This window comes from Miniopterus natalensis, chromosome 10 (genome assembly GCF_054644295.1).
Source record: "Miniopterus natalensis isolate mMinNat1 chromosome 10, mMinNat1.hap1, whole genome shotgun sequence".
In the NCBI taxonomy this organism is placed as follows: Eukaryota; Metazoa; Chordata; class Mammalia; order Chiroptera; family Miniopteridae; genus Miniopterus; species Miniopterus natalensis.
The window spans coordinates 63,931,959-63,959,545 of NC_142090.1; the positions used below are offsets into that span (position 1 = coordinate 63,931,959).

Here is a 27,587-nt window from a genome sequence, read left to right on the forward strand (position 1 = left end):
TGGGGTGGATTTTCATCTTTTAATCAAGACTCCTTGTAAGTGGGGACGGTGGCTTACTAATGTGTGAAGTTCATTCTCTTCCGAAATTCACATTTCACATTTTTTAAAAGGCACATTTCCCTAGGATTGGGGAATTGGACCTTGGTTCTTTTTTAGTGAAACAGGCTCAAGGGGAAACCTGTTAATCAAATGGCATTGAAGGCCAAGTGTAATCAACTGCCAACATAAATCTTTGCAGGTTTGCCTACATGGTTATTGAACAGAACATGTCACATGTGGCTTTGTGATAAAGCAAGGCTACTGTATTCCATGGAAAATGCATTTTTATTTTCCACATCCTTCTGCTACACTTCCATATTCAGCAGTTTTAAATTTAGATAAAGCAAAATAACTTTCAAGTCATATCCCAGGAGTGTTCTTAGTAAAAAGGAAAACTGAAGCATGAATCATTTCCAAATAATGACTGCATCTGAGTGACCTAGATACTCAATACTCATGGGTATGAAAACGAAAACTTTATCGACATACCTATTTATTGACCCCAGCAGCTTTCCAGATGTTTGTATATTTGGTTTTCTTTGCCTTTTCTCTATTTTCACTTTGAAATCAATCAAATATCATTTTGTGGCTAGTATAGCCGTGGGCTAGACATATTTACTTGTAGTGCAAAAAAGTATGATTTTTCATCAAAAGATTTACGGTATCCTTCTTATGAGCTGATCACCGAGGCAGACATGGAGGTTGAAATGAAGGCAGCAACTTTTTCTTTTGGAAGCTCACAATCTGGTTGGGAACATAGGTGATACCAGCTAAATACAGTTAAGACCTATTGTAAGTAGTATCAGAGTAAGTGGTGTCAGGAGGCCTATTCGTGTCCAGGAAAGGGAGAAAGGCATGGTCTGGCATGACTCTTGGTTGGAGGCAAGACTATTGCTGGGCCTGAGGAGTATATGTGATTTATAGGAAAAAGGGGTATTTTGTGTGGGCGTGTGTGTGTGTGTGTGTGCGCGCATGTGTGTGTGTGTGTGTGTGTGTGCAGGCATATGCACATGCTGGAGGACGATGAAGATTGTTGCGGAGTGAAGAAAGCCTTGAATTTAAAAAGGAGCTGAGAATGAACTGGGAAGAACTGAGGATAGGTTTTAATAATAACAGGGAGCAAACTTAGGTGAATAGAAACCTGATCCTTGAGGAACTTGAATGCCAAGCCAAGAAATATCCTACAGAGATTAAGAAACCACTGGCCTTTTTGAGTAGACAATCGGCATGTTGAAAGCATGTTTTGGGGGGAATAGTGTGGCTATCCTATGGAAGATGGACTAATGCAGAGAGGGGCTGGGGTCAGAGATACTGGTTTGGATGCCATCCAGTTGTGAGATGGTTGTTTTTATGTCATCTGCCATTTTCTTTCTGGCTTCACAGCCAGAAATTCGGCTTGATCATATTGTTTTGTTTGTTTACATGGTTATGTTTTCTGAAGGCTCCAGGTGTCATTTGCCAAAAGAAAGATGAGCGGTGCATCTTGATTTATTGGATGTTTGCTAATGTGACCGTAGTCCTGGTGTTGCCTCTTAGGTACTGAGTGCAAAGTACTGGATTCTATACTTAGACTGATTGTGAACACAATAAAGTATGTGTCCTTAATTCTACGCTGAATTCAATATGCTCAGTTTCAGGATGAATGCTCTCCTTTTTTAAAGTAAAATATCCAACATTTTTACAAGGCCGTTTTCCTGAATTAAATGTACATTAAATATCTCATCCAGATAATAAATCTTTGTGTCAGCAACTATCACAATCTCACCAGACTTCATACTGCTACATTTTCATGGCACTCTAAGATAGCAAAGTAAATCAACTGCTCAGACAAATGAGCAGTTCACATCCCTTTGAAAAGTCAGTCGATATTGTAGAGTGTCCAGTGAATGAAGAATTCTTCCCCCCATGACTTGGGGAGATAAAAAAAATTAGATGACTGGTCTGCCCTTGGTAAGACTGCAGTCGAATGAGAAAAAGAGCACAAAATTAAAAGCACAAATTAACCATTTAACTAAAACCTAAGAAGACCCCTAAAATAGTAACAGCCCTGAATCAATTAATTACTCTGTAGCAGACACTTCACAAACATTATCTCCGTTACTTCTGTACCAGCCCTATGGATAATATTATTAGCATCTCTAATTTCGCAGGAGAGGAATCTGAAGCTCAGAGAGGCTGGCCTTCTTGCTCATGGTCACACAATGGCAGAGCCAGAATTTGAACTTTGACTCTCTAATTTGTAAGCCTCTTTTCTTTCATGCTGTGAAAATTCGCTATAAAAAGGCAAAAATGCCAAAGTTACTGTTTAATTCCAAATAAAGTGAAGGTTACATAGAGTCATGATTTGAAGGTAACTGGAGTTTTGGAAAAGAAGGTAACGCACATTTATAGATAAGAGTCTTCACGAGAACATTTTAGATCATGAAAATGGCAGATTTGTAATCCGAATACAGCAGACTGCGGGTGTGAGGCAATAACAGGAATAGTCAGTAGAGGTGAGAGATGAAGGAAGATGTGTCCCCAGATTAGGAGCATTACTAGGACTTGAAATCCTGATAAGAAAATTTAGTGCATGAGTCAATCACAATATGCATACGTCAATCGCATTATATGCATATTGAAATGACTGTGTCTTGTTATGCTGAGCACTGATGGGGGTACACATGGTGAAGACAGTAAAGGGGGAAAGCAGACAGGAAGAAGAATTAGCATCTCCTGGTCTTACAAAAACCTCAAATTATTTTTTAAAACTTTCCTAGATTAGTAAAGCAATGTGAGTGTCATATAAATTTCAGCAACTCCTTTTCAGTATCACATACCCCAAACATCAGGAAGCCCTGTCATGTCATTTCCCCTTCAAGGTGGCCCAGAATATAACTTCTTTTTTTCTCTCTTTTTTTTGAAGACCCTTTTTATCCCCATTGATCTACTCCACCCCGCATCCACCCCACCCCCAGGCCTTCCCCAGACCAGTGTCTGTGTCCATGGGTTATGCTTATAAACATATAAGTTCCCTGATTAATCTTGCCCCACCTACTCCCCCCTCCTCACCTTCCCTCTGAGACCCCTCAGTCTGTTCCAAGCTTCTATGTCTCTGGATCCATTTTGTTCATTAGTTTATTTTGTTTATTATATTCCACATATGAGTGAGACCATGTGGTACTTGTCTTTCTCTGACTGGCTTATTTCACTTAGCATAATACTCTCTAGTTCACTCCATGCTGTGCCAAAGGATGAAAGGTCCTTCTTTTTTACAGCTGCATAGTGTTCCATGGTGTAAATGTACCACAGTTTTTTTATCCATTCACCTACTGATGGGCACTTGGGCTGCTTCCAGATCTTAGCTATTGTGAATTGCGCTGCTATAAACATCGGGGTGCATAAGTTCTTTGAGATTGTTGTTTGGGGTCCCTTAGGATATAGTCCTAGAAGTGGGATCACTGGGTCAAATGGCAGATCAATTTTTAATCTTTTGAGGAGACTCCATACTGCTTTCCATAGTGGCTGCCCCAGTCTGCATTCCCACCAGCAGTGTCCTAGGGTGCCCTTTCTCCACACCCTCGCCAGCACTTGTAGTTCGTTGACTTGTTGCTGGCAGCCATTCTGACAGGTGTGAAGTGATACCTCACTGTGATTTTAATTTACATCTCTGTGATGATTAGCAACGTTGAGCATTTTTTCATATGTTGCTTGGCCATCTGCATGTCCTCTTTGGAGAAGTGTCTATTCAGGTCCTTAGCCCATTGTTTAATTGAGTTGTTTATCTTCCTTTTGTTAAGTTGCATGAGTTCCTTGTATATTTTGGATATTAACCCTTTATCCAATGTGTCTTTGGCAAATATGTTCTCCCACATAGTGGGCTCCCTTTTCGTTTTGTTGATGTTTTTTTTTTGCTGTGCAGAAGCTTTTTATTTTGATGCAGTTCCATTTGTTTATTTTCTCCTTCATTTCTCTTGCCCTAGGAAATGTATCAGCAAAAATATTGCTACAAGAGATGTCTGAGATTTTGCTGCCTATGTTTTCTCTAGGATTTTTATGGTTTCATGTCTTATATTTAAGTCTTTTATTCATTTTGAGTTTACTTTAGTGTAGGGTGTAAGTTGGTGGTCTAGTTTCATGTTTTTGCATGTATCTGTCCAATTTCCCAACACCATTTATTGAAGAGACTGTCTTTACTCCACTGTATGTTCTTGCCTCCTTTGTCAAATGTTAATTGACCATAATGGCATGGCTCAATTTCTGGGTTCTCTGTTCTCTTCCACTGATCGATATGCCTGTTCTTGTGCCAGTACCAGGCTGTTTTGATTACAGTGGCTTTGTAGTATAACTTGATATCTGGTATTGTGATCCCTCCAACTTTGTTCTTCTTTCTCAAGATTGCCATGGCTATTTGGGTGTTTTTTGGTTCCACATAAATTTTTGAAGTGTTTGTTCTAGATCTGTGAAATATGCTGTGGTATTTTAATAGGGATTGCATTGAATTTGTAGATTGCTTGGGGTAGTATGGACATTTTAATGATGTTAACTCTTCCAATCTATGAACATGGTATATTTCCCCTTCAAGGTGGCCCAGAATATAGCTTTAATCTAGACTTGTTTGTGTAAAAAGCACTAGGGAAGGAATTTAGCTAAAATAATTTTTCCAAATCCTGAACTCTGGGATTGGGATTAATGGATCAATCTGGGTGGGAGAGAAGGGGGCACAAACATTGCTTCATAATTTCACACAAAGGTCAGTTTAATAAAATATTGATTTACAAAATTTATAATTAAATTTATAATTAAGTACAGTAGGTTTTGATCTAATTTATTGTATCAGCAACGATTCAAAGGAATTCTACCTATTCACTACCGAAGAGTAAATATTAAAGATATTAAGGGATCTTTAAAAGTATGAAAAGGATGTTTCTGTGTTTTCCACTGCCTTTAGACATTCTGAATTCCTTGACTTTTGGAGCTAAATGGGTTTTATTGAGATATATTTGTGTTTCTAGGCCGATGAATGGTGAAGGGTAACTGATGAAGAAAAGCAGGGTGGATATTTAGCTAGTATGCACCAGGGTTGAAATACTTAAGTGCATATGCACTAGTTGGTTCATAGCCACTGCCCTCAGCCATTGGAGTGTCCCACTCACCCTACCACACCCCTGCTGCTGTGCTGGGGCCTCTGGCCACTCAGGCCTCTGTCCCTCCCCCAGGATAATTTCCTTACTTACCTAAGGTCCAGCACTAAGAGCACAGAAGGAAGGCTCCAGTACACTGCCCTGGTGCCCAGCACCTGTTCTCCGATTGTACAGTTATTAACCATTTAACCTGCCAGAGTAATTGGTTGAATGTGATTGGAAATGAATCCATTTCTTCCCTTACTCAGCTTGCCTTTCCTCTTTCCCTCTTCTCCTCCTCCTTCTTCTCTTCCCTTCATAGGGCCCCAAGGAGCATGAAAGCATGATTTTGTGGAGATACTTCCTTTCTCTTGAATTAGAAATGCCTCCATGTGTAATAATTTCCCAACTTCTTGACCTATTTTGTGCTATCACTTGTGAATGTGATAGAATAATGACAAACATTTAAGAAATATATATATATATCTTTATTGATTTCAGAGAGAGGAAGGGAGAGGGAGAGAGAGAAAAACATCAATGATGAGAGAGTCACTGATCGGCTGCCTCCTGCACGCCCCCCACTGGGGATCAAGCCCGCAACCCGGGCATGTGCCCTGACCCAGAATCGAACTGCAATCTCCAGGATCACAGGTCAATGCTCAACAGCTAAGCCATGCCAGCCAGGCAACGTTTTATTCTTTACAACATTTATTTCTAGTTTTAAATGGCTTTGAGAGTAATGAATTTTAGATTTCTCTAATAAATGTTGAACCATACATTTAAAAAATGGGATTGTGAGTATGTATACATGTGTGTGTATATACACAAAAAATCATATTGATATGTGTATGTACACACACATATACACATATATACGGAGTAATTTTGGCTTGATGATTCAGGGTTTAAAAAGTCATAACTATTAATATATTCCTGGCACAATATTTCTTTAGGTGCTTATAACGTTCCTTATGATGTGGCACTGCTCTTTCTTTGCATTTCTCCTTGAAATGCATTTGCTTCTCTCAAAACAGTATTTATGTAATCATAGTTAATATGAAAAATAGATCTTTCTTTGCACATATTATATGTAAAGCAGACTTGAACTCAGCTTTTGATTAAAATGTACTTGGGTGGCCTTCTAGCTCAGCTTTAATTGCATTTAAAATTCCTTTCTGCACCTGTACTGAAGACTGCAAACCAATATTAATAAAGTAGGCTTAGAGTGGTGCAGCACCTGAGCAATAGGCTCTTGACAAAAGTTATTTACTTAACTAGAGTTTCATTTCAAAGTTAACATGTCTCTGTGCTACTTGAATAAAGCACTCATCTGAAAACTCTGTTAGACGTTTTAACCCAATTTAATTTATTCCCTGAAAATTTAATCCCCTGCTGAAAAGAGTAGCTGCAAATTTTCCAGAGTCACAATCCACTGAAGTGAAAAGTGTTTAATGACATCATAGGTACTGAGCTTCAAGAGTTTAGTTAAAAATCTTCTTCAAAATGTAAAAGGTGGCAAGAGTGAGTAGGATATTTTATGCAGTTATATTTCAATCCCATTCCAAATCTTTCTAAAATCACTTGCATCTCTACCATTAAAGCTGTTGTATGAAATGAGTTACTTACACATCTCCAGGGAGTAGGGGGGAAAAAAACATTTAAATTTTAAAGCATAAAAGCAAATCTCTTCTGAGCTTTGACATTTAAGTGGCTCATTTAGTCATTCTACATTTTATAAAACTCTCTTTGTAATCACATCAACCAAACAAAACAAATATTAGGTACGGACCATGCACAGTGTTCTACCCAACTGCCCGAGGAAGCAGACCACAGTGCACAACACAGAGTTCTTTGGCACCCGAAGAACATCAACTCAGACTACAGCTAATTGTGCAACAGAAGTCTATTTATTGGTTACTGAAATATTTTTGGTCTGACTGCCAGAGAGTGTGGATAAAAACAGGGGAGGAGGGAAAATAAAATTTGAATCGACTTTGTTTTTGGCACAGTAGAAAGCATTTTGGTCCTCTTTATAGTCTCCTAAAAATCTAATTATTCATTTGGCAGCTCTACCTCTATAACACAACTGGATAGTTGTTTTAAAATATGCAGAGCACAGATTTCAGATTTAATAGGAGATAATGACTGCTTTATAGCCTGTCAGGTCATGGCCTGTTTGGCCTAGTTACAGAGAGATTGCTTCATGGTTCAATGCTCGGGAGCTGATGATGGCTCCAGACCAGCTAAGGTGTTGTTGACATAATAGAAAGTAAGGGTTTCTGTAGAACTCTAATGGGATTCTCTATAAGGAATAGATGAAAAATGTCATGGTATGGATAGTACAAGTCTGATGGGGCCATTGGGTAGACTTTCTCCTGTGGCATTAAAAAAAGTGAAAGAAAGAAAACAAATGCAAAAAATCTATGGCTTGAATCAGGTTTCTTTGTAAAGTAATAATTTTGTATTCTAAAACTAGGATTATTAGTGAAAATCATATTATGTTTGGGGTACTACCACTTCAAAAAATGAATAGCTCTCTGGTTGCCAGAATGACTTGGAAAGTCACCATTTAGGCAATTCCCATGGCCAAGAGCATCTGCCTTAAGAGCTGGGATGTGAGCCCATGGCCTTGCTCCAGAGTCCATGCTCTTACTATGCCAAGATACTTAAAATGTGCAATTTTTTCCTACATGAATTTAAATTATGGAAATTAAATTTTTTCATACAAAGTTAACTGTGTGGATCCATATAGCCATCTTGATGAGTCAACATAAACCAAATTAAATAAAGCATTATTAACATCTACCATTCATTGAGAAGGAACACTCACATACATTGTCTCTAATTCCCAAAATAATGCTGGGGCAAGGGTATTACTATCTCTAATATGTAATGAGGTTTAAGAGATTATGGCTTTAAAATTGTCATTTGGCCATGAAACACCTGCTAGAGATATGGTTGAGTCTATATGCCTGAGCACCAGGTATGTAATGAATAGTGTGATATGCTAGTCAGCTCTTTTTAGGGAATCATAATTCAAGTTACACTTGAAGTTCTACATCCAGGGTTGGAACATGAGGATACCCCTACTTGGTCAAGGTCAATTGGCTCTTGACGATTAAGAGACGGACTCACCATGCATTGTTAAATAGCAATAGATATACAACCACCTTTCTTTTGGTAACAGCAGAACGATCCTGGGATTTGAAGTCAGAACTGAATGTTGTTGCTTTCTGAATTTGTGATTCTAAGGCAGTCTCTTTGCCAATGAGCCTTAGTTTCCCCGAATCTATCATTGAGTTATTGGTATCTACATCCCAGGAAGGATGTTAGCGATTAATCCACTCTCATAACGTGTTAATATATATGAAAATTATAGCCCTGGCTGGGTTGCTCAGTTGGTTGGAGAGTCACTCCGTGCACCAAAAGCTTACAGGTTCAGTTCCTGGTCAGGGCACATACCTAGTTTGCAGGTTCGATACCGGGTCAGTGCGTGTGTGGAAGGCACCAGATCGATGTTTCTCTCGCACATCAATGTTTCTCTCTCTGTCCCTCCCTTCCCCTCTTTCTAAAAGCAATAAACATATCCTCGTATGAGGATTAAATAAAAAACAAAAACTTTCTTATTAAAATAAAAAATTGTCAGCCTCAGACTGATAGATTTAGTTAATCCAGGAAATAGGTTTTAAAAATAAAGCAAAAAGAAACTAGCTTACATCATCGCAGCCTTTGATTGGACTTTTCTAACACATGAGCCAATAAATTACCATTTTGAAATAGCAAAAAAATCAAACAAAACAAACAAAAATCCCATTAGCTTCATTTAAACAAAATGTGACATGAAAGAGGCCACAAAATGACAAAATTTAATGAGTTTATTATTAAAAATAGTAAAACAATTATATATAATGCAAATTAATTACCTATAAAATTATAGTAAATAATCTGATTTACAAGGCTCTGATTTAGCACCGTACAATAATATTTTTCTCTCTGCAACTACTCAAGCATTGCTTTCTTCACTCTCAATTCAAGGAACACTTTTTCCCCTCCATCATCTTTGTCAATCAAAAGCTCTAGACCTTTTTTTTTTTTTTTAATTTACTGATTTCAGAGAGAGGAAGGGAGAGGGAAAAGAGAGATAGAAACATCAATGAGAGAGTCATTCATCAGCTGCCTCCTGTGCGCCTCCTACTGGGGACAAAGCCCAAAACCTGAGTATGTGCCCTGACCAGAAATCGAACCCTGAGCCCCTGGTTCATGGGTTGACCCTCAGCCACTGAGCACACAAACTGGGCTAGACCTTTCTTATAAAATATTTGGTAGTATTCATCAGACAATTCCAAACTAAGGAACATTTTACAAATTAACTATTCTATATAATTTTACATTTAAAAAATATATAAAGAACAGGAAATAGAAAGAAAAGCAGCTGAAGGGTCATGACAACTAAATGCAATGCATGACACAGGATTGAATCCTGATTGAGAAAGTAAAGGGTACTATTGGGACAGTAGATGGCATTTTATATTGAGTATAGATTAAGTTACACTATATCAAGATTAAAATTCCTGATTTTTGCTTGGCCGGGCGTAGCTCAGCGGCTGAGTGTCGACCTAGGATTCAGGCGATCTGGGTTCAATTCCCGGTTGGGGCACATACCCGGTTGTGGGCTTGATCAGTGACTCTCTCATCATTGATGTTTCTATCTCTCTCTCCGTCTCCTTTCCTCTCTCTGAAATCAATAAAGATATACTTTAAAAAAATAAAAATAAAATAAATAAAATTCCTGATTTTGATAGCTATGTTATGGTTATATAAGAGAATGTAATTTTTCTTAGGAACTACTCCATAACCTCTTTAAGGGTGAGTGGGCATGATGTATTTAACTTACTTTGAAGATGAAAGAAGTCTATATACATATATACACACATGCATGCATATGTAAGAGAGAGTGATAAAGCGGCATGTGACCAAATGGGAGCAACTGGTAAATCTGGATAAAGAGCAATATATATATATATATATATATATATATATATATATATATATATATATATATTATATATATATTCCTTGTAACTTTCTGTGAGATGGAAATTATAATCAAAATTTTAAAATTCCAAAAATATATAAACAGAAATACTATTTTCCAGACAGATTAAAATTAAAATGGATCATCCTTGCAATCTATCTGAAGAACCAAGATTACTTCGCAGAAGGTCATTTCACTTAGAAATGCATTTCGTGACTGTTGAAAACTAACCTCCACTTTGAGAAAAACATAAATCTCACACCTTCCTTTAACATTATGTCACACTATGGCATAAATGTTTTGACTAGAAACAAATAATGATATCCTTGGAATATGCCGTTTAATACTGTGCCCAGTCCAGCACCCGGTGTCAGTCCTGGCATGATCCTCAGCCGGGTCTGTCACAGCTCATCTTACTCTGGCTGGGCTCGAGCACTCTGTTGAGAATCACTGGCTTTCCAGGCTCGCAGCGGGAGGGTGGCTCCAAAATATGAGGCCCTTTGTCCAGCAGAGAGTAAAAAGTACTGATGTAAATTTGCTAGAGTGAGCGGACATGCAGATGGGTTTGAAGTGAGTCAAATGACTTCCCTGAGGTAATTTTTGAAAATTTAAAAAATCCTAGTTACTTAACAAGTGCATGCTGATGGGTTTATAGAAGAGAGAACCTGACAGGCTTTAGCTTCAATTTGCTTTTTTTAAAAAAGAAGTGTTCTGAAAATAAGAACAAATAAGGCTTTTGGAAACAAATATAAAGATCTTGCTCTTTCAGAGACTGGAGAATTCCCTCTGTGTTATAATTTGTTAACTGGAAGCCTGTGACAGCGTTTCCCTCGTGTTGACTCTCTGGTCCTTCAGAGCAGTTGTTCAGACCTAAGTCTTGGGAGGTCTGAGTACAGGTTTGTGGACGCAGCCAGCACAGGGGACCCTAGGCTGTGACTGCCATGCACGGTTAGTGCCTCTGTTTTAGCGTTGGCAAATGATGCCCAATTTCTATAGTCTTTCTTTTCACAAAATTTAAAGACTCTTCAGCAAAGATAAGCCAGTTTCTTATTTTGAAGGTGACACCCTAATTTCCTGAGTTTCAGTAAACTCTGAAGTAGACATAAAGTTCCAGCTTTCGATAAAAGAAAACTGCAGAACATAAGAAGAGTGGATCGGATGCCAGAAAACCTCCACTAGCGTGTGAACTCTGCCCCTACCCATCTTGGAAACTTTAGGTGAATTACTTCAGTTCTGTGGGACCCAGCTTCCTAAATTATAAAATAATTTCCAAGGTCCCTTTTAGCCTCAGATATTTTGTGATTCTAACTCAAAACTGTCATAGATTTTCACTAAACAGCCACAAAGCAGAAATGTCAGTCAGCGATTTTCAACCCATGTGTTGCAAAAAATTTTTAAACATGCGGTACCTGACTGTTTAGTCAGGGGCTCTGACCTCTTTTCCCAAATACAAAAATGACAACAACCAACACAACAATAGCACCCAGGTATTGGATAAATAGTATAATTACTCAAAATTATACCTTGTTTTTTTGTCAGATCAGCAAAACAATATACCATTTGGGGTACCTCAGAATTGTAGTAATTAGTTTATGTGTGGCATGAGATGAAAATGGTTGAAAATCGCTGCTGTAGAGTAATGCCAAAAATGCCTTTAAGACTCGTATTTTTAATGGCATTTAAATTTGTACTGTTAATGGACACTTTTACAGTTCAAGTCTGAGCCTTTGCAAGCACACCCATAAAACTGGCTGTATTGCTTCACATTTATAAAACCCCCCTGCATTTTCCGAGCAAATGGATGTTTATACAAAGAAATAGTGTAACATATGTCTAACTGCTTGTTACAAAGCAATTATTATTTGTCAATACCAATGTCCACTTCAATAGTACAAAGAAAATGCCCCCGGAAAGTCTTGCAGTCTCTTTTTGAAGAAACCTCTGTTTTTAGACACCCATAATTGTTTCCTTTCATTACCGTCTTAGGATCAAATTTCTGAAAAGTCAAGATAGAAAATCCCGAGGATTGCACTAATTTTTTTGCCACCGACCAGACCACTCTCATCATTTCATTAAGCTTTTCTGGTGTTTGCCAAACCTCCAAAGTACATTCATGTTCATCTAGGCATTTGTGGTTTTTCGCTTTTATTTAAATGAAAATATTCACATTTATTTGGAGATTTTTGATGTAATACTCTTGAGTGGTTGTAATGGCCTGTAGCAATCACTAACTTGTATTTTCCTAGAAAAATGTTACCTTTTCTCTTGTGTCACTGTGCATGTTCACAGACTTACATGAAGCCTCCATGAAGGCTTATAATATTAAATGTTTATCTATGCTAGAAAATGAGCTGTTTATCTGTGGATGAAGCAAGGTTATCTGTAAAGGGATATCAATATGTGTGGGTAGGCCGTCCATTCAAAGATGCATTTGTTCAGTCAGCCGATATTTGGAGAGCACCTGCTTGGAGCCTGGCATTTTATAAAGTGTGGTAAACAAAAATTGTGACCAGTGTGTTAGATGGATCCACCATAAAGATGACAGTATCAGGAAATAATATAGACTGATAGGTGATAAAAAGATATAGAGATAATAGCATTACTTTTATGATCAAATAGTACAGGTTGCTCCGACAGGATCAACAATTCCTGTGGAAATGAAGTTCGAGCTGGGCTAGAGGATGAATGAGAATTAGCTAAGCAACTACTATTGAGTAGGAAGGTTTCCAGGACTGGGAAGCAGCCTCTGCAAAGGCCCTGAAGTTGAAGGACAGAGAACACATGAAAGCTGGTGACGACTTCAGGAGTTCCTTGAGCAACAGCAGTTGCTTCCTGGTCTCTGCAGCCCAGAGAAGTGGCTTCCAGGGTCTTCATCAGTCAGCAGTTACCATAAAGGTTGCTGGTCCATCTTTTTGCAAAGAGCTCTGGGACCCTTAGTGACAATTCTTACTTCAGAACCACAGGTAGAGACAGCTGTCAGATGTCCTGGCTGTGCCCTCTAGTGGCAGCTGGAGTGTTACCCAGCTCTGTTGAGAAGCGTGATTAAACTACCTCCCAGAGTTTGCAAATAAGCCAGTGTTGAGACACACCAGGGAGGAAATTCGACCCTAACAACCTGTCATCTTCCAGTTCTCCTGTGGTAGCTTCTGTCCACAGTGTTCACAGCAGTCCAAGCAACTAATACTGTGATAAGTCATTTTAAAGTCCAATAAAGACCAAGGGGATCTCAGAACTCTGACTTACACACACACATTTCCATCCAGCCTTTCTCTTGCGATTTTCTCTTACAGCATCTTCAGTCATTTCGGGTCTGTTTGCTTCCTTTCTTTCATGACCCACCTCCTCCTATACTATAATCATTGGATGAACACCCTTCTTGGATTTAGTAAAACTGGTTTATTTAATTCCCTTGGTAACCAGAAGTGAAAAGACTTTTTCTCTTGGGGGGCTCCAGGCACACCACTCAGTTTTCTATCCGATGAACTTAAAGCCACAGCACTTAAATCCAAAAGCCATCTTTTTGCTTGTATACGAGATCCCTCTGCCTAAACATTCTTTCCCTTGTCAGCGGGCTCTTTGGTATGAGATTCCACATACCAGGCCTTAACAAATAAAGAATAGGGGAGAGGGTGCATGAAGACCAAAGTGAGATCTAACCCAGACTAGCGGACACCTGGTTCCTCTGGTTCCAAAGCTGGAGGTAACTGGATAAGAGATCTGTAGAGGACAGAGGATGTTTACCCGGTGCTAGGAACCCTGCCAGGAAGAAGCAGAAGGTCAAAGTGTAGGTGCCCATCTTCTTATGGGAGGGACATTAGGAAAGGACAGGTTGGTTTAAGAGCTTTCAGGGGAATTGTTTTCTCATGGACACAGTGGCCTTTGAAGGTCCCTCAGCACATCAGTTGTGTCTTCTCTGAGCTATGCTTTAAGAGACCATTTGGGGCCCGGTGCTGTAGGCTAGATGTGCTTTTATAACATCTTGCTCAGACCAGGGCATAACCCCAAAATATTTACTTTGTCATAACTCAAACTCCAGCATCAGTGACCTTTGATGAAAGGGTGAGGGGTTCATTGGAGATTCCTAGTCTACGGGACTTTTACAGGAGTGTGAAGGAACTGTGTTTCCAAGACCTTTGCCCCCTTTCATATTTCTGAGTTGACTGTCTGGCTTATTGTCCACTCTGCACCTGGGAAGCTCTGGGCAGTGCCTACACATTATAGCTTGATAGGAAAGAGTCCTAGAAGAATTTTGAACCCATTCAGGATCTAAGTGACATAGGGATAGTCCCCTGCAAACTAGTCTCTATCACTTCATTTATATAATGACTTGTTCCTTTGTTGCCGAATGAAAGGTTTCCAGATCTACCTCTGGATAATCAGAGGATATCGAGTATTGTGTCTAAAAATTTCAGAGTTGTTATTTCCTCAGGAATTGAGCTGCTATTGGATTAAGTATGCTATTATTACTTCTCAGTGTGTTCTCATATACCACTGCTGTGTATGAGAACTTTTGTTCGTATAGGCTACTGAAGATAGGGTTGGAAGGTGAGTCAGTCATAACTCATTTGTCCATTCTGGAAAGGTACGGGCTTTGTTTGACTTTAAGAAGCTATAAATTTCCATTAGCATCTACATAACAAGTCTTATTATGGACAATCACTCATATTTACCTCTAATTCAGGAAGAAAGACTCTGGATCTAACCCAGCTATTCCTACATATGCCACGTTTCGCTTTTCCTTAAAGACATCTGGATTTACTGACAAATTCAAATATCTTAATCAGTAGTAAAAAATGAGCTCAAGTGGCTTTGTTTCAGCCACAAAATAGTGTTTCAACATATTATTTTAAATGTTTTGTTCATTATTATAACCACACACCCAGGGGCCCTCATATGAAATACTTCTTACACATTTTAAATGGAAGTAATATAAAATACCCAAAAAGAAGCCACATTTGTAATGTAAACCTGGGTAATCTGTAATTATGTTCTGAGAGAATGGATTAAGTGGGCCTATGTGGAATAATAATTCTTAAGTTCTCATCAATATTAATGTGTATATTTCAAAACTCAGGTGGATGTTTATATGTTTACAAAGCGAGCTTGAGGGAGGGGACGGTATTTTCATAGGCTGGAAAGTTCTGTTTCTTAATAGCTGAAGCAATAGTCCATGGTTCTTCACAAGGCGTATTTTTCTCCCTGCAGTTACAAAATCGAGAACATTTTCATAAGAGTACCTACAGGAAAAGGAATGAAAGGGAAAGCTAATTATTATGGTTATTCAAACTTGTGAGAAGCCCAGTGCCCCATGACTCAGAACCAGGGAACGGGTGGCACCCTATGTTAGAAGAGAGCCATCCTTCATGGATCAGGGGTCATGAGAGCTCATGGGGGTGAACACCTAAAATTCTTAGCCCCCCCGAGGATTCTTCAAACTGGTAGAGACGTACCATGTTTCTGGTTCTTGAGGATGACACGCAATGTCCAGGCTGGTCAGAATGTCTTCTCCTAAAGCTGCCATGTTAGGGATAAATGATGGCCCACATTTGCCAATATTAAATCACAACATAACCAGTGTGGTCTCCTACCACCACCGACTGCAAAAGATGCCCACAGAGTTGTTCCAATGATACGACTCCCATCTCAGTTTGTTTAGCCCACTTGGGAAGGTGTAATCTCACCGGTGAGGAGACAGCAGGAGAACAGCCGTGTGCTTTCTGAAAGCCTTGTTTTCTTTTTTTTTCAGGGTTTCGCAACTGAGCTAAGCACGATCGCTTTCGTTTGTTGAACTCATGCTATTTTCCATACTTCATATGTAAAATCTTTTATTTTAAGTTCATGCAAATACAATGAGTGAAGTATTATTTCTACATTGTAACTGGAGGAAACGTGGCTGCAAGTGGTTCTTAGTGACAGTGGCCAATTTTGGATTTAGCCCTGTGTTCTCTAACGCAGAGCCCATTCTCTTAGTTTCTATGCAGCGCAGCCTTCCAGCACCTCCTGGGTTAAAGGAAAGCATGGAGTTTCTTTTCTGCTTTTCCATTGTTAATGCTGTTTCTGGAGCACTGCTTTGTAGCAGAAGGAAATGATGTATTTTTGATGTATTAAAACACTAACCCATTTCCTCCGGCTTATCATATATAATACAGGCGCTCCGGGTATTGTCAAGAAGTGCAGCCTCTACACTTGTAAGAGGGAAATCTCTGAGGGCCACATGTCCTCCCCCCTAAATCTTGATTGTGACTAAAGCATCGAGGAACCTTTACTATTGACATAGATGTACTAAGAATATAAACCATCCAGGCAATTTATTGAGTGCTTACGCTAGGCCAGGTGCTCCCTCCCCCAAGTTACAAAATGGTATAATATAGAAAAAACATCCCTCAAAGGGCCTATAGTCCTCTTGGGGAAACTTTATGGAAAAGAGCCTAACATATCTAGATATATCTGCGTGCTTTTCTCTATACTAGTTAAGAAAGGGGCTAGAGAAAGCATGGGCATTTGTAGCCCGCCTTGTAATACTTGACAATGCCTGAAATAGGGGAAATCCTAAAATTACAGTGAGAGAAATATAAAACAGAACAAAGTGAATGAAGAGAAGATTGGATATCATACCCACTGTAAGCTTATGGCTAATAAAGACATTTTTAGGCATGGACAATTCATATAGTTTTTCCCCTATGAACTCTTTCTAAAAGATTCATGCAAATCTGTTCACCCATTAAAATGAAAATCCAACTCAAGGGAGGAGGGAATGAGGTATCTGAAGCAACAAAGAGCAGAAAAACCAAGGAAATCAAGGCTAAAATAATAACTGTAGGTAACCTGGCTGTGAAACAATGTAATGATTAAGCATCTATCACAAAAGGTACACAAAAAAGTAGAACTATGATACATTCATATTATAGAATTCTATATTCCCATTTAGTAAAGATAATATTGATTGGAAACATATAAAATGCAGTTCATAAAATATGACACTATTTCTGTAAAATATTTATATATGAAAAAGTACTGAAAATATTTAGAAATAAAGTATTGACAGGTTTTGCCTCTGAAGAGAGAGGTGGGTTTGCAAGGGAGCAGGGGCTGACGATAAAGACAGGCTTTTACCTTTTACTTCATATACTACAATGTTTTGATAAGCGTGTATGACTGTAGAACTGCATGATTAAAATTATTTTTAAGAATGAAGGACACACCCTGTGGAGTAACTAAGAAGTACTCTTTCACTTACCAGCAGTGGTCTTCGACAAGCTCGTTCTGAGCTTTCATATTCCCGTATGTGAGCTGAAGATAACAGTGTTGACTTTGACCTTAAAGTTTGTGTGTTTGTGTGTGTGCGTATGTGTGAGAGAGAGACAGACAGACAGACAGAGGTGTGTGATTTAAGATAAAAGCAGAGCCATATGTAAAATGCTAATTGTGATGTCTGGAATATAGTGTGCTCTTAACCAGTAGCAGTTAATAGTATGCCACAAATATTCAACATAGTGAATCATAAAACTGCCAAAATGATGCTGTAATCAGAGAGCAAGGCCATTTTGTTGATTAGTTGTTCACTGATAACAGATATTACTTAAGCATTAGGTTGTTTAAAATTTTTGTTTGGCTTCAAGTATTCATACAGTTGATGAAATAAATACATGATTTTCCAAGCAATTTGAGATTATTTATATTGAACAGTAATAGATCAACAGTAAAATGTGCAGGTTGGTAGAAATTACCAGGCATCTTATTGCTCTTTTATAGAAAAAGGTACACAAACATCCAGAGGCACCTCTAGTTGGAATAGTGCAAGTAAAGGAGTGTAATTTTTATATAAAATCTCATAAGGCCAGGAGCATAATCGAGGTGGCAATGAAATTGAGGAGTAGTTAATAATACCCAAAAGTGGCGTCTTTTAGCAATATTTTAACAGCGAACATATTGATGTTATGGTTATAGACCTACATGAAAAAGGTATGAGAGAAAGCGACGTGCAAGTATGGCCCTAAGACATACGCAGGAGTTGGATCGAAGTGTGATAGCACTTTAGGTGCTAACACTCCTGATATCCAGTGGCAGTCTTTTCTCCCTAGATCTACCCACAGGTCCCACCCCAGACAGGCTCCCTTCAAGTTACCTGTCTTTGTTTATGGTTGAAAGAAATGACCTTTCTCTTTACAGCTATTTAGCAATGTTTCCAAAATAAACATATGCTTTAAAATGTAGGCACCTCATCATGTTAAGAATCTTTATTATTCTCAGTGTTTCTGAAATGAGACAAGAAACACATAATTGGTGGCAATGGTATCACTGAATCAGTGACCCAGCTCCTGTCAAGTGGGCATTGGCCACTTTTGACATGGAAAATTATATTCCATTAGTAAGTACAGTATATTCGGTGTTTTCATTGGTATTAATTGTAGAAAAAGGTCCCCAGTGCTTAGCCCTTTGGGAATTGCATTAATTTGAAGTATCTCCCCCGCTTCTAATATCACTCAATTGTACTGACATCTTAGGATCTTTAGGTGACTTTTTAAAAGAAACTCTTTTAATATGTTTTTAAAACCGATGGTAGAGGGTGTTCTGGGCACAAGGTTTCCTTTTACAATGCCGTAGTTTATTCAGTAGGGCTCAATACCTGTTCTCCTTTATGCATATATTTAATTGCTTCAAAGATGAAAGCTCTTAAGGCGTAAAGCAGTGGGAAAGAACAGAAAGGCAATGATTCCTGACTGCATCTGGCAGCAGATGTGTCAAGCTAGTTGCTGGTCTTTCCCATCCTGCATTTTCTCTCTCCCACCGTCCAGAGTAGCTTTAATAAGGTAGATTTCAAAAGTCAAGGCCCTTCTTTCAAGTGCTTTTACTGTTAGGCTTTAACTGGGCATTTAAATCTCGCCCATGCCTGCCTTTCCCCCTCCCATCTTCCCTTGGTTTCCACAATATCATTTTCCTTCACTTACCCCCTTTGGTCTCTATCTGCGTGGCCTGGCGCCCCCTCTGCCCGTCCTCAGAGCATTGGCATCTCCTGCATGCCCTCCCCAGCGTTATTCTTTCTCTGTCACCATGCCCCATCGACACAGTACCATCCCCTCCTGCTACAAAACCAACATCGCCACCTCCTCGTTTCCCCAGACCGTAGGGCCCATCCTACAGACGCTCTTTTAAGTAGCCTCATCAGGATGACTTGCAGGCACCTTAATGGCGTTCAGCGTCCCTACGAGATGTAATTTTGTTTTCCAGCTAACTTGTCACTTCTGTATCCCTTACAGTGGAAGCAAACTCATTAACTTTTTCATGTTCCTGCCTAGCCAATAAATCATCAAGTTGAGCGCACCCTACCTCTGAAATATCTCATATATCCTTTTTTTTTTTTTCCTTTCTCTTTTTCTCTGTCACTGCTTTGGTTCAGGCTCAAAGACTTTCTAAAATAAAGTATTGCACTTAGTTATTTAACTAGTCATTGTTTCTTCAAAGTCTCTCCCTACCAATCCACCCTTCAAATTCCAATCAGGCGTTTTTCTAGAGCCAGGATGACCTACTTAAAAAGCAAAACAGGACAGCCCTGGTGGGTGTGGCTCGGTGGTTAGAGCATCAGCCGGTGCACCGAACAGTCTCGGGTTTGATTGCCAGTCAAGGGCACTTACCTGGGTTGCAGGTTTGATCCCTGGCTCTGGTCAGGGCAAGTGTGGGAAGCAACCAATCACTGTGTCTCTCTCATATCCATGTTTCCCTCTTTCTCTCTCAAAATAAACAGAAAATTTAGTGATTTCCCATTACCTGTAAGATAAAGCTTAAATGGCTTTGCAGAATCTTCACAATTTGACTTTAGAGTACCTTATTCAAGTTCTGCTGACTTCTTGCAAGTTCCTTCTCTGTTTCTCCCCCCTGTGAATGCTCCCCAAGGCTCAGAAGTATGGAGCTAGTTTCCAGTCTTAAGTCTGACATGTCCTTCTCAGCTCTTTTCTTTTGCACAGTTTATTTCTCCTTATGCTCAGAGGAGCTCTTCTGATCTAATCTGTCTGTTGAACTCATAGACCTCTTTTATCTTCCGAATCTGATGATCTTCCCTTCTTCTACATCTTCGCTACCCTTTAACTTTGACTATGCCTCCTACAATGTTGTACACAGTGTTGGTCAGTCTGTTATCCCCTTAATTGGTTCCCCCATTTGACTGCGAACTCCTTGAGGGCAAAGACCATGTGCCACTGATCTTTGTATTCCTATTATTTAACTCAGTATTAGCGGAGTCTCACTATATAGTTATCGAATTAATAAAACAACATAGATTGGGGTTGTTTATACTGAAAGGGCCTGGCAACTTCCCAAAGGGATCCTTCCTGGTTTTTCAGGATTGATGTGCTCTTTTAGACACTGCCCTGCTCCTCTCCTGATCTAAGTGGAAAGGAAGGGAAGGGGGTAAAACTATTCAAGACAGTGTTGATGATTACAGCTAAAACCTGCTTTGATTCTGTCCCCAAGCTGAGATGTTCCAGGGTGTTTTCTTGACTGTTGGCACCAACTGGAAGCCTTTCACATCAACCACTGAAGGCAAATACATCCACTGCACCTGGTAGCTAAACAGTTTAATAGCTGAACTTATGCCCATCCTTAGTTAACTCAGGCTTTACTATCTACTCAACCTGTCATTTTTTTTTTTTTTTTTGGTTGTCATAATCAAGAATATATGCTTTCTTTTTAATTGTTTGCTTTAGGTTTTGGTTATGTGAAGGAAGCTTTTTTTTTTTTCTTCTTTTTTTTTAGAAAAATGTTTTTGTTCTCAAATCCTATTATAAGTAATTCATTTTCATAAAACATTACCCAGTGGGATTCAGAGGCTATGGTAGGTAGTAATACTAATGTTGAACACTCAACATAGTTCAGGTCCTTTCTGCCTTAGTACTTTAAACGGAGCATTCTATTTAATTCTCACAGCAGCGCTGTGAAGGGGTGGGTGTTCTATTTTTTAGAAGAGGAAAACAGAAGCATAAACGAGTTAGGCAAGTTGCCCGCATCGTACAGCTGTTGATGATCACAGCCTGGTATTCAGGCGGTCTGATTCCGGAGCTCACTCATAATTAATACAGCTGTGGAGAGTATAATTTAGAATTAAATTTTTATTCTACCTGAAAATCAGAGGTTTGTTTGCCTGCTATAGCCTTACAATCCTTTTAAATATATTGGTTCTTACTTGAAATCATGCCACCTACTTTCACTCTCCCATATGCCACTGGTAAATTGCACTCTAATTCCCTTTGCCTCCTTCTTTGGGACAGTTTCATGACTGCTTCATGAGCCAGGGTGCCAGGGGTGTGTCTCAGTACAGCCCTCTCCTTGATCAAGTATGTCGATGCTGAGATACAGGTATCAAGCTGATACCAAATACATGCCTACATTTCCTCTTCTTGTCACCCAAAGCATGGGAAACTATGTAATTCCAGGTAAAAATGAGAGAGTAGGATATGCATTTATTTTTTAAATTTCTTTTAGATTAGGGCATAAATATATAGTCTCCATTGAGGATAATGCTTATTTAATTAGGCAAGGGCATATTTGTATGTTTGACCAATCAATTAGATTTCAATGGAACAAAACAAGACAAGACACACACACACACACAAAATAGACACCAAAACCAGAAGATCTGTACTACTCTTCTCAATATTTGGTTTAAATTTTATGTTACAGATACTCCATGCTATAGAAAAATAATATATTTTGAAATGCACTTCTTTTGATAGAAAAACTTCAGTTGTTTATGTTAGTTTTGTTATAATGATTATTATATATTAATTATGGAACTATAAAGGATTATGACTTTCATTTTAAAATAAAAAATGTCCTATGGAGGACTGGCTTTATTATCAGGCAGGGGGGTTGGTGGAAAGCTTCATGTTTTTCTCTTTCAGAACACATATATGACCCTGGCTTGTTTGGCTCAGTGGTTAGAGCATCAGCTTATGGACTGAAGGGCCCCAGGTTCAATTCCAGCAAAGGGCACATACCTTGGTTGTAGGCATGATCCCTGGCCCTGGTTGGGTGGGTGCAGGAGGCAACCAATCGATGTGTCTCTCTAACATTGATGTTTCTCTCTCTCTCTGTTTTTTTTTTCTCTCTTTCTCCCTTCCACTTTCCCTGAAAAGCAATGGAAAAAAATGTCCTTGGTAAGGAGAAAAAGAGAGAAAACATATATGTTTCTGTGCATCTTCCCCTTCTCCAAAGAATATTTCCCTCTCAGTTTCATCCCTTTAGTACTTACTATTTAGTACTTGTTAAAAACTGGATTTAGGTAAAGCAACCATTTGGCTGTGATTAGGCACACACTGCCTGAGCGTGATGCATTTCTGGAATGATGTTTTGGCACAAAGAGAATCTATAAACGGGAAACAGTTTAGGTGCTGAGGAAAAGAGGAAAGGCCAATTCAGGGGTTGAGCAGAAGTGAAGGGGAGGTATCTAGAACTAAAAGAAAGTTGACAGCAAAGTCAACCATCTCCCAATTCCCAATATCGGCCCCAAGATCAATAATGGCCCATCTGATAACCATCTTTGATCCCACCCAAGGGGATTTGTTCATTTTGGTTAGGTGGTATGTTTAACAGCTCCAGGAGTGACTGCGAAACTGGTCTGTGCTTCCCTTAGATGTGACCCTATCCGTTATCCGTTTTTTCTGTGCTCCATCCCATCCCTAGGAGCTGTTTCTCCATTGGTTGTTTGCCTTTCCTTCATTAAATCCTGTGCACAGTAGCTTCTGGATCTTTCTTCAAGGGCATTTCTGTTGTCTTGGGCTTCGCAGCTGATGCACCTGGACCCAGGCTAGGAGCCTGAAATAGTTGACGTAGATTTTGTATTAGCCCACCCAACCTTTTAGTCTCGGCTTTTCAGGGTGCAGCCATGGGACATAAACCCATGATAAGCCTCATTTTCTCTCAGATGCAATGAATTTATGTGGGGCTAAACTTACCGGACTGCTTACATTCAGCATGAAATGGAAGAGACCAGCTTTGGCTGGTAATTTTTTCCAGGTGGGATTTATCACTCACACTGCCTCAGTTTGAACAGAATAAAAAGAGACTACTAGTTGGTAGCTGGTAGTAAAGAGCTCCTGATCCTGCCCGGCCAGATCCAGGAGATTGGGGTTCGATTCCCAGTCAAGGCACATGCTTGGGGTGGTGGGCTCGATCCCCAGCTGGGGGCATGCAGGAGGCAGCCGGTCAATGACTCTCTCATCATTGATGTTTCTATCTCTCCCTTCCTCTCCCTGAAATCAATAAAGATATTAAAAAAAAAAAAAAAAAAAAAAAAAAAAAAGAGCTCATTGATCCTATTGGATGTTTGAAAAGGTAAAATTACAAGTGACTTTGTTCTAGCTTGGATTACCAAGTCCCCCTGCATTTATGTCTCTGGGGGACCATCCCATGCAGGCTCTGAGTACTTGGCTGTGTAATAAGGAACAAAGCTCCTCTCAGGCCACACTTCCATGTAATACCATTGGGTTGCCTTCCTTCTCTAATTGTCTTCACATATCAGCTTGGGCTTCATAATAATAACGAAATTTAATCGAGTCAATCCCACATGCCAGCCACTATTCTAAAGGTTTTACATGTCTTAGGTCACTCAATCGTCAACAGCAATTCTATGAGGTAGGCACCATTATTACCCTCACTTTACAGATGCAGGAAACTGAGGCAGAAGGAGATTAAATGACTTGACCAAAGGCATGCAACTTGGAAGTGAAAATCTAAGTGTAGATCCCAGGGAGACTTGCTGTAAAGGTTATGCTGTTACTCCCTAGGGGTTAGGATAGAGTTCTTCTAGCACAAGTGACTGAGTAAAAGGCTATTCTCAGGCCAGGTTTCTATGCTAACAAGGGGCCTTCACAGCTAAGTCTATAGAGAGGTCTCTAAAATGCAGCTGTAATTCCTAATGGCCTGAATTTAAAAAGCTCTCCAGGAATGACCTCTCATTCTGGGAACAGTTTGGAAGGAGACTAGAGGGTCCAATGAGGCCTCTGAGTGGTCCTCAGGCTGATGTCTGAGACAGGATTCAGAACTAGTTCTGAAGGGGCCTGGCGATAAGAGGTTTATTATGAAATTTGGCTTTTAATGGGCACTGGGGACTGGAAGTCTTCAAGAGCCTTAGCCTAGAACAGTCAGTTCACATCTTAAAGCATTTATCTGTGTTAGCTGCTTTGGTTCCTGTGAGTCCTGACTGTGTTTCCTCTTGTCCCTGAGCCATCCATGTCAGGATAAGAAGTCACTGCTTTAACTTTAGGCCACTGAGGCCACTGTGGATATGCATTCATTCTTTACATAGGGGCTGCTGCTATAAGGACAATGCTTATATAATTATGCTAGTACAGATCTGGCTGTTCGGTGTATCAGTTAGATTTAGAGTTCCTCTGAAACTCTGGGCTAGTTGGGGATCTTGTTGCTTCTAAAGAGGCAATAATGGGGTCCCAGGAGAATAATTTCTGAATGTGACCCTCACAGTCCAACCTAAAGTGGCCTCTCTGTCATTGACCATGTGTTTGTTTGGGGTTTTTTTTGCTTCTCTAGACTGACAATTATGTATAAACATTGTGCATTAGATGTTTTCATTTATGTCCCTTTTCCTAGACCACATTTTAAAACCCTTAAGATAAAAAATTGTCTTATACAATATGTTCCTTACTTATAATAGGTGTTAATAAACATGTTATTTTTTTGACCAGTTAAAATATGCTGGCATCTCTTTGCAAAACTAAGTCTTCTAGCATGACTATGACATGGACTACCAAAAGTCTACAGGATGTTGGTTGACATATTTCAGAGAATCATACAGTTTTAAGCTTACGATAATTTTGAAGTAGAAAAATAACATAATGAATTACAAAATTTTATTTTTAAAGAGTGTGTATTTTTGTGCTAAGAAATAATTACTTTAGTTTGCTTTATGTTTGAATTCAGTTTCCTTAATTCATGTGAGGTGGCCTTTTGCTTATCAAAGTCAATGTTTTTATAGTCTTTCCATCATGTTTAGTGGTGGTTTTTTTTGTGTTTTTTTATCCACCTACACTTCCTCTCGCCCAATCATTATGTAAAAATAGAAGTGGCATTTTGTTACGTTATTAATAAATATTGCCCAGATGCAGAAGGTGCTTTAAGAAGAAGTGTCATCATTTAATTCTGAGCCTCTCTGAAAGGACTTTGATCTGTGTGTTGGATGTTCTCATACGCAGAGATGTAAATACCATTTTCTGTTCTGTTTCCAGGTCACATGTGCCAATTTAACAAATGGTGGAAAGTCAGAACTTCTAAAATCAGGCAGCAGCAAATCCACACTAAAGCACATATGGACAGAAAGCAGCAAAGACTTGTCTATCAGCCGACTCCTATCACAGACTTTTCGTGGCAAAGAAAATGATACAGATTTAGACCTGCGCTATGACACCCCAGAACCTTATTCTGAGCAAGACCTCTGGGACTGGCTGAGGAACTCCACAGACCTCCAAGAGCCGCGGCCCAGGGCCAAGCGAAGGCCCATTGTTAAGACGGGCAAGTTTAAGAAAATGTTTGGATGGGGTGATTTTCATTCCAACATCAAAACAGTGAAGCTAAACCTGTTGATAACTGGGAAAATTGTAGATCATGGCAATGGGACATTTAGTGTTTATTTCAGGCATAATTCCACGGGTCAAGGGAATGTATCTGTCAGCTTGGTGCCCCCTACAAAAATAGTGGAATTCGACTTGGCACAGCAAACCGTGATTGATGCCAAAGATTCCAAGTCCTTTAACTGTCGCATTGAATATGAAAAGGTTGACAAGGCCACCAAGAACACACTCTGCAACTATGATCCTTCAAAAACCTGTTACCAGGAGCAGACCCAAAGTCATGTATCCTGGCTCTGCTCCAAGCCCTTCAAGGTGATCTGTATTTACATTTCCTTTTATAGTACAGATTATAAACTAGTACAGAAAGTGTGCCCCGACTACAACTACCACAGCGACACACCTTACTTCCCCTCCGGGTGAAGATGAACACGAGGTTGATTGAGACTGAAGCCTGAGGAGTTAAAGGTCATATCACAGGGCTGTTACCTCAAAGAAGAAGGTCACGTCTGTTGCCTGGAATGTGTCTACACTGCTGCTCTTGTCAACTGGCTGCAAACCCGCTAGTGGAAAACAATCTGATGTCATTTCTGCCCAGTCAGCTTCATCTCTCAGTATAGTTGTAAATCACCACAGATTTTAAAGCCACACTTGAAGACATGCTCGCACACATAGACGTACACAAACACACACTGGTACACATTTCAGCTGGCATCTGTCACGATTCCTGTCGAGAGGGCTTTCATTGTCTGACTCATAATGGTTCAGGATAAAATATCAGCAGGCAAAAGGATTAATTGACAGTGAATGGTTTCTAACACTTGCTGTTGTGGAAATCTCTTTTAAAGTCTTGAGTCCATGCTAATCAATAGTTCCCCACTCATGCATTCTTACTGCTTGGAGTAGCTGTACTGGTAAATACTACTATAGGAGTATATGCTTGTTAAAATGGAAAAATTATGTCTTTAGAGCTCAGTATTCTTTATTTTATGAACAACAACAAAGTGTAGTAACTTTTTTCCAGCATACAGTAGGCACATTCAAGGTGATATAAGATGGCTCTTTTTTCTGGGGAGGGAGCTTGTTCTCCGTAAAGATGAGCCAACATTTGGAATTTACATGTGGGCAGACACTGGAGTACAGCTTCCATCACCAACCATTGGACTTTTACAAAGTTGAGACCAGCTAAAGCTGCTTAAAACAAGTTCTGATCATTCTATAAGAAGGGAAATGCCTGACAGACACCATGTAAGTTATACGTGTCTGTCTTATCTTTACTACACATATTGTAACAAATTCAATATCCTAGTCTTCATTTGTATGAATGGTTTGTATTGTACATAGTTTAACCAAGTGTTATTTGAGCTGCTTATTAATATTAACTTGTACTTGTCTCTCTGCTTGTTATTGGTTTAAAAAAGAAAAAGATATGAGGAATCCATTTTATCAATGTAGCTGTGAATTCCATTAAAAAAAAAAGAAACGTAATGTACAAAGCATTTATTCAGCTCAAGTATTGTTGACAGCTATACATATACAACATGACAGTCTGTCTGTATTTAGATATTTTATTTCTGGACAAAATGAAATGTACATAAAAATAAAATGCTTAAAGTTGAGTTTCAATATGTGCTTGTGTAGGATGATGATTTAAATGGTTCTGACAAGGAGAATGTGTTGGAATACATGGTTTTGCATCTCATATCCCTAAATTTGTACAGAACTATCTAAATTGCTATTAGTTGCCCAGTCAAAACAACTTAGGGGCTTCCATCTCAAGCCTGGGAAGCAGCTGTGGCGTACAGCATTGCACACATTTTTGGTTTACTGTCATGC

General features: G+C 39.3%; 1 protein-coding gene across 1 annotated transcript in view; it reads left to right on the forward strand.

The window, feature by feature from the left end:
• NXPH1 (neurexophilin 1) overlaps window positions 1-27,379 on the forward strand; it is a 269,035-nt gene extending 241,656 nt beyond the window's left edge. Inside the window, exon 3 of the mRNA XM_016218880.2 lies at window positions 25,413-27,379. Within this exon, the coding sequence (XP_016074366.2) occupies window positions 25,413-26,174 (762 nt within the window). The 3' untranslated portion in view covers window positions 26,175-27,379. The remainder of the gene's footprint in view (window positions 1-25,412) is intronic.
• Window positions 27,380-27,587: the final 208 nt, after the last annotated feature.